General features: G+C 36.6%; 1 protein-coding gene across 3 annotated transcripts in view; it reads left to right on the top strand.

Moving 5' to 3' along the window:
* Positions 1-7,130, top strand: part of MAML2 (mastermind like transcriptional coactivator 2) — a 339,928-nt gene extending 332,798 nt beyond the window's left edge. For all 3 annotated transcript variants that reach the window (XM_019737545.2, XM_074335573.1, XM_074335574.1), the window contains 2 exons: positions 94-205; positions 3,297-7,130. In XM_019737545.2, coding sequence (XP_019593104.2) covers positions 94-205; positions 3,297-4,312 — 1,128 coding nt within the window. In that variant the 3' untranslated portion in view covers positions 4,313-7,130. The remainder of the gene's footprint in view (positions 1-93; positions 206-3,296) is intronic.
* Positions 7,131-15,015: the final 7,885 nt, after the last annotated feature.

A 15,015-nucleotide genomic window follows, 5' to 3' on the forward strand; every position in this document is an offset into this window, starting at 1 on the left:
TCTTGTATTCTTATATTTTTGAGTAACACTATAAATTTTTACAAGTGAGAAAGTAACAATGCCATTGAATATGTTTTAATTTCTGTTTTCAAGGAGAAAATTGCTCCACAAGATCAGCTAAACAGACATTTGACAAGGCCACCCCCTGATTATAAAGACCAAAGAAGAAATGTGGGTAATATGCAGCCAACTCCTCAGTATTCTGGTAAGTGTTCTTAAAAATTAATAGAAATTATAAGTGTGGGAAGAAGAAAACTATTCAGGTTTTAATATTTCCCCCTTTCCCCATCTCATAATTAATTGTAACATCTTTCTTAGACTGCTTCTCTAGCTTCCATATAACTTTCAGATCAAGACCAAACTTGAATATTTTTAGTCTTCTCATCAGTTCCTGCTCAGTCTTGTCCCAGATTCACATAATTTCACTGCTTCAAAAAATGTTAAATATTTTCTAACTGCTAGGTTCAACCATTCTCCTCCCAAGACAGTGTATAGTAAGCAGACATTCTTTTCTGAGTTACATTTATAACTTGCATAAAGCCCAATCTTTTTATATCCAATCCCAAGGATTCTTTTATATGAATAGGCAAAGAGAAGGCTAGTTTGGTGGCTCCACCATGTTGTTGGGGATCAGGCTTCTTTTGTCTCTCTGCTCCACCTTCTTTAGCATGTAGCTTCCATCCTTAGGGTTGATTGTGTCTATATCTCCAGCTTTCATATCCATATTCCATAGGAAGATGGAAGAAGGGACAAGTAACATGACCTCCCAAATGCTCAGATACCATATTTTTTGCTTTTTTCTTTTTAATTTATTGTGGTAACGTTAGTTAATCATATTATATAAATCTCAGGTGTACAATATTATAATTCATTATCTGTGTACTCTATCATGTGCCCACCACCAAAAGTCTAATTTCCTTCTGTTACCATATATTTGACCCCCTTTACCCAATTTGCCTATTCCCATCTCTCTTCCCCTCTGATCACCACCATTTTGTTGTCTATATCTATGAGTTTGCTGTTTTTGTTGTTGTTGTGAAGTATGTTTGTTACTTTTTTGTTTTATGTTCCACATATGAGCAAAATCGTACAGTTTATGTTCTTTTCCATTTGTCTTATTTCACTTAGCATTATACTCTCAAGAGCTCACCATGTGTTGCAAATGGCAGTTTTCATCTTTTTTTGAATGAGTAGTATTCCATTGTGTGTGTGTGTGTGTGTGTGTGTGTGTGTGTGTGTACACATATGTAATATATGTAATTATAATTACATATATATATAATATTTTGGCTATTGTAAATAATGCTGTCATAAACATGAATCAGATTCTCTTTTGAAAGTAGGTTTCTTGGACTCTCATCTAATAACTTCTACCTTTAGCCAAAATTTATTCATATTGACTGCCCCCTCACCTCCCCCCCACCCCCCGCCCCAGCAACAAGGAAGTTTGGGAGATTTGGTTTTTCAGCTGGAAACATTGCTGCAAAATCATGGCTCTGTCTCTAAGGATGACAAGCAGGTTGGTTATTTGGTGGACACTAGAGTCTCTTCCACAGTGCATGCAGGCACAGTTCCCAAAGGGAAGGGTCCTCAGCATCGAGCTGCTGACCCCCAAGTGGGTAAGAATCGCTGCCCTAGAACCTTGTACTTCCTGTGTCTTTTGAGAATGAAGTAAGCAAGAAGCACACTACATCTCTTTATTATTTTTTATCTTAATCTCAATACAATAATAATCACTTGGCCCAGATGTTAATATGACAAATGATGTACGAAAAGCACTTGAACAATTTCTACCACATATTAGGAGCTTTTAAATAGTGATTGCAAATAGTGATCTTTACGGAAATTCTGTCTACTCCGGTTCTTTAAAAATACTACTCTTCTCATAAAACTTCTCAGTGCATATTGTTAAAATAGAGGGCACCTCAAGGGAAATTGTTTTTAAAGCCTCTACATTTTCTTCCATGGCATTTTCATAGTTGTAAATTCCCTTCTCATGAAACCTTCAGATACCAAGATGATGTTGCTTAACTTCATGAGCAGTCTGTGAACTCTGACTTATTGTTCAAGTTTCTCTACCCTGACTCGGATTCTTCTTCAGCAAATACTCACTGCTGTACACAGTACAGGGCCCTGCCCTAAGCCTGGAGACACAAGAGACTGCTCCTGACTTCAAGGGATATGGAGGCTAGTTGGGGACATATTTTAAAACAAATAGCAAGGCCTTCAGTCTTTCAGATTTTGTACCATGCTCCCTATCCTCAAGCAGTAAGGGATACACTGGGTTACAATTGCAGCCATGCTCTCCTCAGACATTACCCTTCTGATATTTGTATGTGTCTAGTTCTGTGTTTCTCAGTATCTCTGGCTCTCTAGGCCTCCTTGCCTCTCTTCAGGGAGAGTAATTCAAAAGAGTATCTTTCTCCAAGTTATATCTTTGCTTCAATCCCTCATTCATTCATTCATCTAGTCATACAATCAATATCAATTGAATACGTACTTTGTACCATCTGCTAGACTCGGAGAATGTGACAGTGAACAAAACAGGTAAAAATTCTTTCCCGCAAGGAACTTATCATCCAGCAGGCACTTTTAAAAAAATATTTCTGGCATTTCATTTTTGGCTCTCAAGATGTCTTCCCATGATGCTTTAACCTTCCATGCCAGGAAGATGTCAATGTGTTGATTAATCACTCTCTGATGTGTGGAGCCTGTCAGTACAGCAGCCCATGATTGGATGGCCCCACATCCAATCACGTATTGGCAGGCATCAATGTGACTGGCAGGCACTTTGAGGCTCCATGGATTTCCCAATATAAAAGCTAAGTGCTAAATGAAAACTTCAAAGAGCAAATGCTACTGGAGAGAACAGGCTTGAATAACAGGGAAAGCTTAATGAAGGAGCTTGGACCTCGGCCTGAGCCTTAAAGAAAAGATAGTGTTCAGCGAGGCAAGAAGGGCCTCAGAGGAGAGGGAAATGGCACGAGCACAGGTAGCTCCTGGTGTGTGGATAACAATGGAATAGTAACTATAGCTCCTAGAACAAGAGGCTTTTCATGTGGAAATAATCACTGGAGCATGGATTACAGTGAATTCCAGATGTTTAAAGAGATGGGAATTTACCATTTGGACACTGGAGCCACTCATGGCAGCTTCCTGAATAGGAATGATGCAGATGAAGAATTGGACATAATTTTCAAGGCCATAGGTTGAGTTTTGATATGTTATTGCAAAGTGCTATAAAAGAGGAGATAACCTACTGCTATGAACTAATATAATTATCTTCTTTTCCTTAGGTGGCTCATCAACAGTGAGTTTAAACTCTAACCAGACTTTGGCAAACCCAGTTTCAACACACACCATTTTAACTCCAAATTCCAGCCTTATGTCTACTTCCCACGGAACAAGAATGCCATCGTTATCCACAGCAGTTCAGAACCTAGGGATGTATGGAAATCTGCCTTGCAATCAACCTGGAACATACAGCGTCACTTCAGGAATGAATCAACTGACCCAACAGAGAAACCCAAACCAATTGATAGCAAATCAAAACAGCCCTCTAATGCCACGGCCACCTACCCTAGGGCCAAATGGTAATAATAACGTGGCCACTTTTGGAGCAGGACCTGTTGGCAATTCACAACAACTGAGACCAAATTTAACCCATAGTATGGCAAGCATGCCAGCACAGAGAACATCAAACATAATGATCACATCGAACACAACAGCACCCAACTGGGCCTCTCAAGAAGCAGCAACCAAACAGCAGGAAGCCCTGAAGTCCACAGGAGTCCGCTTCCCTACAGGTACACCGACAGCCTATACTCCAAACCAATCATTGCAACAGGCAGTAGGTAGCCAGCAATTTCCCCAGAGGGCAGTGGCTCCTCCTAACCAGTTAACACCAGCACTGCAAATGAGACCCATGAACCAGATGGGCCAGACATTGAATGGACAAACCATGGGTCCACTCAGAAGTCTGAATCTCAGACCCACTCAGCTAAGCACACAGATTTTGCCTAATTTAAACCAGTCAGGAACAGGGTTGAATCAGTCGAGGACAGGCATAAGCCAGCCACCATCCCTGACACCAGGCAATTTTCCTTCACCCAACCAAAGTTCCAGGGCTTTTCAAGGAACTGACCACGGCAGTGACTTAGCTTTTGACTTTCTCAGCCAACAGACTGATAACATGGGCCCTGCCCTAAACAGTGATGCTGATTTCATTGATTCTTTATTGAAGACAGAGCCTGGCAATGATGACTGGATGAAAGACATCAATCTTGATGAAATCTTGGGGAACAACTCCTAAAGGAGAAAAGGGAGACAGTTCACCCACTCCAGCACTAAAAGGCAGTATTTTCCAAGGACTCTGGAAAGGCCCACGGTTGACTTTTAGTTGGACGACATGAAGATACCTTGGCTTAAAAATGGAAAGCAGAAAGTAACTGTAGTGGTGAACATTTTGGTCCAAATGCTTGTTTTAAATCTCAAACCTGAAAGCAAAACATTGGGATCACTTTTCCCTGTCTAAACTTCAGGACACAGTATCCAGTTTATCCAAACATAACTGTGATGTTGATGTGTAATTAGCTGTGTAAAATAGGCTTCCCAAGCTTCTTTTCTCCCTGAAAGGAAAGCTTTAGGACTTTTAGCTTGTTTAAACCCTATGTCATGCAGAGGTATTAGTTCCAAGCAACAAGCAACAAATTCCTTAATTTGCTCTCATAGATATAAGTGTGGTTTAATCTTTCTACTATGTCTTTTCATTTAGTTTCCCTGAAACGTTCAGGGTAGATTGAAATGTGATAAGTTTGTTTGGAGTAACCAAACAGTATCCTAAGTAACGAAAAGCCAGAGAACCTAGAGAACATCCAGTGGTTATAGAATTTCTTCCCCAGACTCACCCCTCACTTTTTCAGTTTTCCCACATATCCTGTATTTCAGTAAGAGGCTGTGTCTAGGGATGAAACATGAATGCAGAGCTATCCAACTTTATTGGTTTCCACAACCAATTTCTGAATCCATTTTCAAGTCCTAGATACAATCACGACCTGTCCGAATCATACTAAAATATTAGTGCACACGGGTCTGCATCAGACTTCACTATTTAAAAAAGAAAACACCCATTGAGCATTAGTATAAAGGAGATTTATTTGGCCACACATAACCTGGGGTGTTGCTTATTGTGATGGTACCTGCTGGTTAGTTCCCAAGCTGAGTGAAACTGAGCCTGGTTGTCCCTGATTATTTTGATGTCTAGAGACTGATTTGTAAGAAGAGGAAGTTTGGAGACCAAAACTGAGATTAGAAAGTATCATGTTTTGGTTGGAGATAAGAAGCAAAAGATCAGGACCAGGGATGGCAGGTAGGTGTGGATACAAATCTATTTTGTAGGGTTTGAAGGAAAGCAGTACTGAGAGAGAACACTGCTCTTACTTGGACATATTATTTGGGTAAACGGCTAAGTAGAGTGTGATCTGTTAGTAGCAGTCTACGCATTCTTCTGTCCCTAGTGTGATGAATCATTGCCACATGCTGGATGGACCCTTCATATCCAGGTTTTCTCCCTCAGGGCTCAGTACTGTATCAAAGAACGAGTTTTGTTGAGTCATGTAATGTCAGTGCCCGCAAACAGATCATCTGTAAAATGGGGAAGCTTTGTGCTGATTTGGGAAGGATGTAAAATATCACTATCATCTTCCCTATTACAGAGGAACACAGGTTATCTTCAGCCTTTTTAGTTATTATATCATATATACACACATATTCAATTATCAAATGTAATTTAACTGACGTCATTTAATAACTAAATCTTTAAGTATCTGTTCTTAAAAAGAACACATTTTGACAGTTCTGCAAAGCCCGCTCCCAATCTTTCAAATGTCTAGAAGCGCTCTCTTTTACATGATACCAACATCACTGGCCCAGAATCTTTTCTGTGCTAGGTTGTAAATACAAATGAATGACTTGTTTTGTAAACTTTTGTAAAGAATATTTTGGTAGAAATACTTAAAACATATTCTTTGGGTTATATTTATACATATGTGAAATAAATATACTATCAAAAGGTTATATTTTATACAAAAAGTAAATTGTTACCTTTTGTATGCTAATATACAAAGTTTTGTATAATACGATGGTTTATTTTTAGCTCTACACTCAATCCGGAGGTGGTCAAGTGGGAACTTTTAAAAACTATCAAGAGGCTTGTTAGACAAATTTATATTCTGAAACCTCAATAAGAAAGCATTCCAGGTTTCAATCCTTTCCTTTTACTTCACTCCCAGACTCTTTTTTAAACGCATAGTTCTTGTGTCTTGTTTGATTATTCTGCTGTGCACATTGTATTGGTCCTTGTTGCATGTGGTCTACTGTGTGTTTTCCCATTTTATGAAACAGCGTTTCTCCATGCAAAAAAATTAAGGAAAAATTATGTACATATAAACACGTTTATTTTATGGCTCCTCCATGTTACTGTATATATCTGCCAGCACGTCCCAGTTACACTCCCGTGATTCAGCTTATTTTTATCCTAACATAAATAGTATGTTTTGTAGTAGCTATCAAATTTAAGAGATAAAGCAATCAGAATGTTTGGATTTTCTTCTATCTTAATGTGAATTTCATAATTAATGTCTATTTATTCAGCTATTCATTAAAACACAGGATTCTTTGGAAAAAATGGTGTAGTCTATAGTTTCTGTTTTTTGGCAGCCTATTACCAAAGATGACGTAATTTTCCTGAAAGCTGAGATAATGACAATTTGATAGACCTATGTAGCCAAAACGTTATTATTTAACACTTAAAAGCTATTGGAATACAATCTCCCATTTATAGAAGTACCAGACTACTTAATTGTTGGCATTGTTTATCATTCTGACAATATTATAAAGGAGGTAGAAGTAATTTTTCTTTTTTTAATTCAAAGACTAGAAAGCAATTTAAGCAAATAACTCATTCTTGGCTTCGTGTTAAGCCCAATGAAGATAAAGAACTGCTCTAAGTGAATGCACTAATATTACTTGCATTACTGTAACTGTACCCATAACTGTAAAGATTTCAATTTGTAAAACAAATATTTTGTATTGTGTGTAATTTCATGTGTTAAAAAAATAGTTTAAAAACATTCAGAAGTGGTTCTCTTGTATGAAATCATACTTTCAGTCACCAACTATATTGCTGCTACATCACAGAAAGTTCTGAGAACTATTAAGAGTGACGGGCAAATTTTCACTCTGGGAAGCTTCCAATACTAGTGACACTGATGTCTCATTTTAGGGTTCTTTAGTTCACTTAGAAAGTTTGTATTAAGATCCTGTACACATACCACCTAGTAAATACTGGAGAAATATTCTAATTCTCAGGCTTGTGGGCCTTTGCCTGGCCTGCTGTGTGGGACTTGGGCAGACAGGCTGAGTGAACACAGGGCCAGGTAAACACAGCCTCACCGAGTATATTTATATAGTTCTTTTTGAGGAGGTTGAGAGAAAGATGAGACTTTGTAGGAGGCAAGGGGAACCATTCTAACCAAATTTTCTTGCTCCACTGTTGAAATATACTGCCAGAGTTTCATTGTCCCTTTCCTTTCCTCCAAAAAGTTGTGTGACATTATCCTTTTAATAGCGTTATTAATGAAGCAATAATAAAATTGACATTTTATATAGTCCCTGTCCAATGACTCTGGATGGTTGGATAATAAATAAATAAAGTCAACATCAATAGAAATAAATAAAATACAAATTAAGAGAAAGAAATATGCAATTCTAAAATTATCTGTGAATCCCATTTGTACCCATGACAGTAGACCTGAGAGAAGAAACGAAAGACTAAAAGTGAGTGGAAACAATGGAGAACAGCTCAGCTTCTTCCTACTCTGTGGTTGTCAAAGGCAGTCCAAATTCTTAAATGTTTTCTCCACTGTGTCCATTTTATATCTCTGTAACTGTTTCCTCACCCAAAACTGAGGTTTTGGAGCTGAAATAGCTCTCCATTCCTTTCCAATTCTAAAACTGCGATTGATTTTTTTTTTTTTTTTCCACAAAGTGCAAAATTAACCAAAAAGACTCAGTGGCATCATTTTAAAAATAAATACCTTAACCTTTTGAAAATTTTCATATGGGTAGTCAACTTTATTTAACAAAGCAACCATACCTTTCAAAATTAAATCATATGAAAGTGAGATTTCATCGCAAGTAGGCCAGAACTAGACAGACAAATAGAAAGACAATGCTGATGTAGATGCCCACTGACTTAATACAAATCAAATCCTGAGGATCAAAAGCTAGAATATGATATTAAATGGTCATTTTCCCTGTGAGATCGTAGAATTTCATAAAGAAAATATTTGCCTACCAGGGAGGAGAAAAACTAATACTTTGAGTAGCACATTAATGAACTTCTGAGAGCTATAAATGATAGTGTGGCATCTTTTAAATATATTTCCTAAGTTCCTACAATAGACAAAGTACATGTAGTACCCTAATATCAACTTCACTGACAACAACATTTTTAAAACCTAACACTGTTATCCCTGACATGCATGCAGTAATAAAAAAGGGGGCTTTTGTTTGTTTATATAAATAGCATTTTAAGTTTCATTTTTACCAAATTTAAGTCATCTTTAGCTCCAGGCTGTGCATGAATATACAGACACTTTTTATAATACTTAGGGATCATTCAGCAACACAGAGGGAGAAAGAATAATATATGAAAGAAGCTTTTCTATAGGATTCTTTCAGCAACAGGAAAGAAAGGGGGACGGGAGAAAGAAAGAAGGAAAAAAAACATGTCTCAAATAGGCTTAGAGAAAGGAATTTACTGGTTAACATGACTAAAAAGTTTAGGAGCTAGTTCTGGGATTGGGCACAGCTGAATCGAGAGGCTCAACAAAGTCATCAAGCGTTGCTTCTTTTCTGTCTCTCCCCTTTGCTTCCCTGTGTCTTAACTCCATTCTCAGGCAGGCCCTTCTCTCATGGTGGCAAGATGATTGGTAGAAGTGCCAGACTTACATCCCCACAACTCCAAGTCCAGTGAATGCTTCCCTTTCAAAAGATACAACTTTGCACCTCAAAGGCTTTGATTAGCGCCTTTGCCCATCCCTGGACAGTCATTTTGGCAAGGGAGGTGCAGTGTTTGATTGGCCAGGTCTGAGTCAAAAGCCTATCCCTGAAGGGAGGGGTAATGTCAATACCACCAAACCCTGTGGACGGAGAGTGGGACAGTGGTGATGTCCAGAAGGAGGAGCAAGTTGCTATAGTCAGAAAGAAAGGGAGGAAGGGAGGAGAGAGAAAGGGAAGAAAACCACAGGTGTCTACTATGGTGTTTCTAACTATTTCCTTTCACATGTACTGTTTTTCCCATATTTTCAATTTCGAAACCTCACTATAATACAACTACACTCACCTCCTCCCTATAAAGAGGCAATCCAAATCTCACGTATTTCCTACATCCACCTTCTGGTCCAGCACATGTATGTGAGGTAAGCTCTTTTCTGCTAGGTCAAGATGAACAGCAATCTAAGCCCAAAAGATGTTTATCCATGCCCAACGAGTCCAAATGGAGAGAGAACAGGATAATGGTAATAAGAGTTCTATTTGGAAGAGAAACTAACATGTAGATCACATTCTTCTGAACAAGAACAATAAAGATTATTCTGCCTCTGAACATTCAAACCAGTGGCCAGAGGAGGAGAAACATTAAAAACTCCTCTCCTTCCTCAAGATGCATGCCAGTTGCATTTTGCAATCGGAATATTCACCCTTTCCTCAGGGTGTATATTACATGAAGTGCAAGGGGAAAGCTCAGGCAATCACACATCTCTCATATCCCAATCATATCTCCTGCTATGATTCCCATCTGTTTGACTCAGTGTGCAATAACTTTAGCTTAAAAATGAAAATTCATCTTTTCAAAAAGTATCACTGAGTTCTAGTCAGGGAAACAAAAACCACTTCAAACAGCCCAAGTGTCAGAGAGACTTCAATGCAAAGAGATGGTTACGCAGGTGATGAACGAGCTGAGAAACCAAATAGGGGTTGGTGAGGCCATCCAGAGATAAGCAAAAACAGGAAGCCACTACCACTCCCACGACAGAAGGACAAAAATACAAGAGGCCAAGGAACACTAAGCAGATGCTGCAACATTAGCTGACCTGTCCGGTAAGAGCTGGATCCGTGAGGAGTTTCAGCTGCTAACGAAGATGCCACTTATAACAGAGAAGGAGGAGAAGAGACACAGTTCACCCCTCCTGTCTTCTTTCACTCTCTAGGTAGTGCATTCATTGGCTGAACTCAGTTGGACCTAGCTCACCCAGAAGGCTGAGAATATAACCTGGAGCATTACAGACCAGACCAGAAAAGGGCAATGAATTAATCTGCCAATAAGCAAGCCCAGGTCTGACACAATATGCTTGCAGGTTTCTGGACTCAGCCATCTTGGATTGCTGAGCTGGAGCAAAGGGCAGCTTTCTTAGCAAAGCCTGATCTTCCTTCTCTACTTTCAGATACACTAATTTCAGTCTAAATGTGTCTATTTCTTATGGAACCACATCTATTAGGAAACTGTTCAGCTGCAAGTATTTGAAACCTCAATTAATGGTGGTTTTTAAAAAGTTTTTTTTAAATATTTCATTGATTCTTAGAAACACATTTTTCAGTTTCTTATCTGTAAAATTAGGTTGTCATTTACAATTGATGTGAAAAGAATGCATTGTATTATTGTATAATTGCCAGCATTTTGTTTTCTTTCTTAGTGGTATGTAGAATAATGATGTGTCTCACAGTCAAGGGCATCTGAGATTACATAAAATGCAGTATTCGTCTCATGCAAAAGGGGTCTGAGGCAGGCAGTCCTAACCTAGTGTGCAGTAGTCCAAAAAGGCTGTTAGGTACCCTGGCTATTTCCATCTGTCATGTCTGCCATGTGGAAGCAGAGAACTCTTTTTCATTCTTGTCACCTCAGCCTCAGGTCTATGTTCCAAGCTGAAAAATGAAAACAAAAAATTATGAAGGGCAAAAAATGTTGTCCATAGCAAATCTTTACCTTTTCATTTGGGAATGGTCACCCTACCCAAAGACTTATAAATACACTTTGTTAACCAAGACTGTGTCATGACCTTTCAGATCTTCAAGACAGGTGAGGTGTCAAGTACTCAGAGTTATACCCTCTAGAGGATGGCAAGGGAGTGAGCGGGTGGTTGGAAATGATGGTAAATAAAAGTATAAAGACATGGAAACGGGATAATGTGAAACAATAAACAACCTGAGTGCTTAGGAAAATAAAGGCAAGGGGGAGAGAGATTTTTTTTTTATTTAAAGACATGAATAGGAATGAGAAACATAAATTCAAGATGTTGATTAATTTGAGGGAATATAGAGAAATGTGAATGTGAAGATGTACCAAAGAGACTTAAATTATGTTGTTTTCTAAGCTGGATGGAGACTACATGGTTGTTATATTTTAAAATGTTTTTTTGTATATCTGAAATAGACTATTAGAAATGAAAAGAAAGCTAAGTTAAATTACACATAAGTAAACAAATCATCATGAATGAGAAACAGCATAAGCAATAGACAGCAGAAGACCCAGACATTGGAAATAACAGACACATATAAATTACCTAAGTTTAAAATATTTAAAAAAATAAACATAAGCTTAGAAGTATCAGCATGAATTGAATACTGTTCCTAGTGAATGAAGAATAAACAATCTTTTTAAGCATATTGATGAAAATTAATAACATTATATGCCGTAAGATAGCCTCATTAAATTTCAAAAGATCAGTATTATATTGACCACGTTCACCATTCACAATTCACTTGTTAGAAGTAAAATTTAAAAGATAGCTTGGAAAACTCCATTCACTTGGAAATTTAAAAATAAAAACTCATCTAAACAACTCATGGGTCAATGAAAAAACTAATAAAATATAGAAAATACTTATAAACAATAATAAACTATGTATGCTGCTTAAGAAGCTCTTTGAGAGAAATACATATATATTTATTTGTAATTTGTGTATTTGATATATTTCATAGTAAATAATTTTTAAATACTGTCAAATTAGGTATGTGAAAGACAGAAGGGGGATTGCAATCAACCAATCGATTATTAAGTACAAGGATTTTGTCCTCAGTTTGCTTTGCAAGTGTTTTAACATTTCATTCCATTTTAATGAAATCAGAATTTGAAATCATAGAAGATGCATTATGTATGTGATTCACACAAGAAAGACTTCAGAGACCTCCCATTAGCAAAACCATACCAAAAAGAAAGGCCTTGGTCCTAACATCAAAAGATTTATGCACAAAGGTACTTTATAAACTATAAATTAAAATGTTTAAATTTTATGTTTCAACTCAAAACATTTAATTTATGTATATTTATATGTATATAGTGTATCTATGTATACATTATACACATATATATCATTCTCTGTTTAATCCAATTTTATCTTCTTTCTTAAATTAATTGACAAGCTACCAGTTCTAATCACATCATATAAGAGGACATCTACTCTATTCAACATTAAGGAAATGAAATAAAGATCGTAATGAGTATAGGGCTTTATTTGGGAACTAATGGTGGTGAGGATAGAATGGCACAGAAGTTATATATGTTTGAAAAATAAGCTTGGTCCTTAACATTAATTTCGAAGAAAATATTTTAAAATATTAAGGAAGATTACCTCCAATATGAATGAATATAACATAAATAATCTTCAAAGTAGTTTTTTACTCATTACCCATTCATATACTAACTTGGAAGCAACATGTCACTTTTCAAAGCGCTGAAGAAAAAGTTAGTATATATGTAGAGAGAGAGAGAGAGATATAAACCTCATTTATATAAAATGTGCATCTCCATTTATATAATTCTGCCTTTCAACGCTTATTGGAAAAATAGAAGATTATTCTACATCTGGTCTTTTGGATAAAGTTAGCCAGGAATTTTTGTTAATCTTTGGGGTGATCAGAGGTTTGAAGGATGTCTTAATCCTGCTCTGAGTGTGTCAAAGTAGATGTCTTTGTTCATTTCACAAAACCAAATAAGAGTGTTGTGAGGATTACATTTTGACAATTCAATCCAGATGACTACTTTATTATGGAAAAATATTCTCCATTCCTTATGTAATTCAGAAAGTATATTCATAGAGGAGGCATGATAGCTGCACTATAATACAGTTGCAAATATTAAAATTAAAGGTTATGAGAAGAAACACAGCTGTTAAAGGGCAGTGACTGAGTGAATTCATTTCACTGTTACATGTCTAAGATGATGTGGATTATTCAAGATTTTTTTCCAAAACTCCTTTCAAAGGCTCTCAGTTTAGCATTTCAAAGGTAGTGGATAATATCTGAAAAAACAAGTTTCACTCTTTCTAAATACAATAGTAATAGAGTTTGAAAGCTAAATATTCAAAGGCTTATAAAATAATGATACCAGGGAGTTCTGAATGTCATTGTGTGCACAGATGTCTCAGTTGGTGCATGAAATATTGCCATGCTTCATTGTAGTTTTTCTTTCTTGAAGTTATTTTCACTTACGCAGTGACATAAGCTCTCTTTATGACAGAGTAAAAACTGATAATCTCCAAAAACAATGGGTAAAAGTTCTGATCTCCAAATTTAACTGACCCTAGATGTGAATTGTTAAACAAATAAAATGTTGCATATGTGTATTTATTTGCTTGTATTTAAAAATTCAAAACACGTCAAGGTATATTTCATTTCAGAGAAGTACGTGCCAACTATTTTAAGTTTTAAAGTTAAAACATGTGGTGCTCTAGTCACAAAGTCCAGGTTTGAAAAAGAAAATTCATTTAACTATTATTTTCCCCATGATAGGATGCTTCTCTTCCCATTGCAATATAAAGTCAGAGCTACTTTATGAATACTTCCCATTAGTCCTTTAGTAACACAATGGGATGCAAAAACTGCAGAGATGTTGTTGGAGAACTAGATTTCCCACCTCTGTATAGTTCTTTCTCTTGAAACTGTGCTTCCCAAAGTGTATTTCAAGAACTACTAGTTAGGGGCTTTGCAACATACAGTCAAACAGAGGATTTTCATTATTAAATTAGGTTAGAAAGTACTAGAATGCATTCTTAGACATATATAAGAGAAACTGGTATTTTGAAATATTTCTCTAGAAAACAAAACTCTTATTTTTAAAACTGGAGTTTCATAAATTTATTTGACCTTTTTCACATAACCCCAATTGATATCCTATGGTATGGTTTGGCAGATGCTGTATTATGTAATTTAACCTAAGTGTATTCAGGCTGGCCTTTAAAAAAAAAAAATTCATTTCTACAACATGCAAACATTGATATATTTGTATTTGCAGTGAAAAAATACTTGGTACATTATAGTTAATGAAAGCCTAACATTTTACTGGTTTCCATTCAAGATCAGCACCTGTCATTACAGAGATTATGTTTGTTTGCTTTGCCTGACTCAAGTGGTACAAAGACTAAAGAAGTTTGAGGAGCATCGTCTCACAATATGGGATACTTTTCAGGTAATAATGGTATAGCAAACTAAAGTTTTCAAGTGAGCGGGCCAGACTGAGGGAAATGACCTGACTTTTTAACTGTTTTGAAAGAATTTGGAGGCGCATACACTGATAGCTGTAGTTTAAAACAACTGCATTTGAGGCTCAAGGCATAAAACAGGGTAAGGGAATATTGGTCTGTGTTCTGAGGGTATTAGTCTAAGGAATCTTTGAGGAAACCTTGGGAGGACAAAAATAGGTGAGATTTTTCTAGACATTATATCTACTTTTGTTTGAAACCTCTGATTACCTTTTTAACTGTTAGTGCTGATTTATTATCCCTTTTTTAACTTATATGTTTTTTACTTCTTGATCAGCTCTGCCTAAAATCATTATTAAATTAGGTTAGAAAGTACTAGAATGCATTCTTAGACATATATAAGAGAAACTGGTATTTTGAAATATTGGTGGTACATTCATGCCATTTCAGCCTGTTTTATTTTTTTCACTATTTCATC

The sequence above is a fragment of the Rhinolophus sinicus genome, linkage group LG06 (assembly GCF_036562045.2).
Source record: "Rhinolophus sinicus isolate RSC01 linkage group LG06, ASM3656204v1, whole genome shotgun sequence".
In the NCBI taxonomy this organism is placed as follows: domain Eukaryota; kingdom Metazoa; phylum Chordata; class Mammalia; order Chiroptera; family Rhinolophidae; genus Rhinolophus; species Rhinolophus sinicus.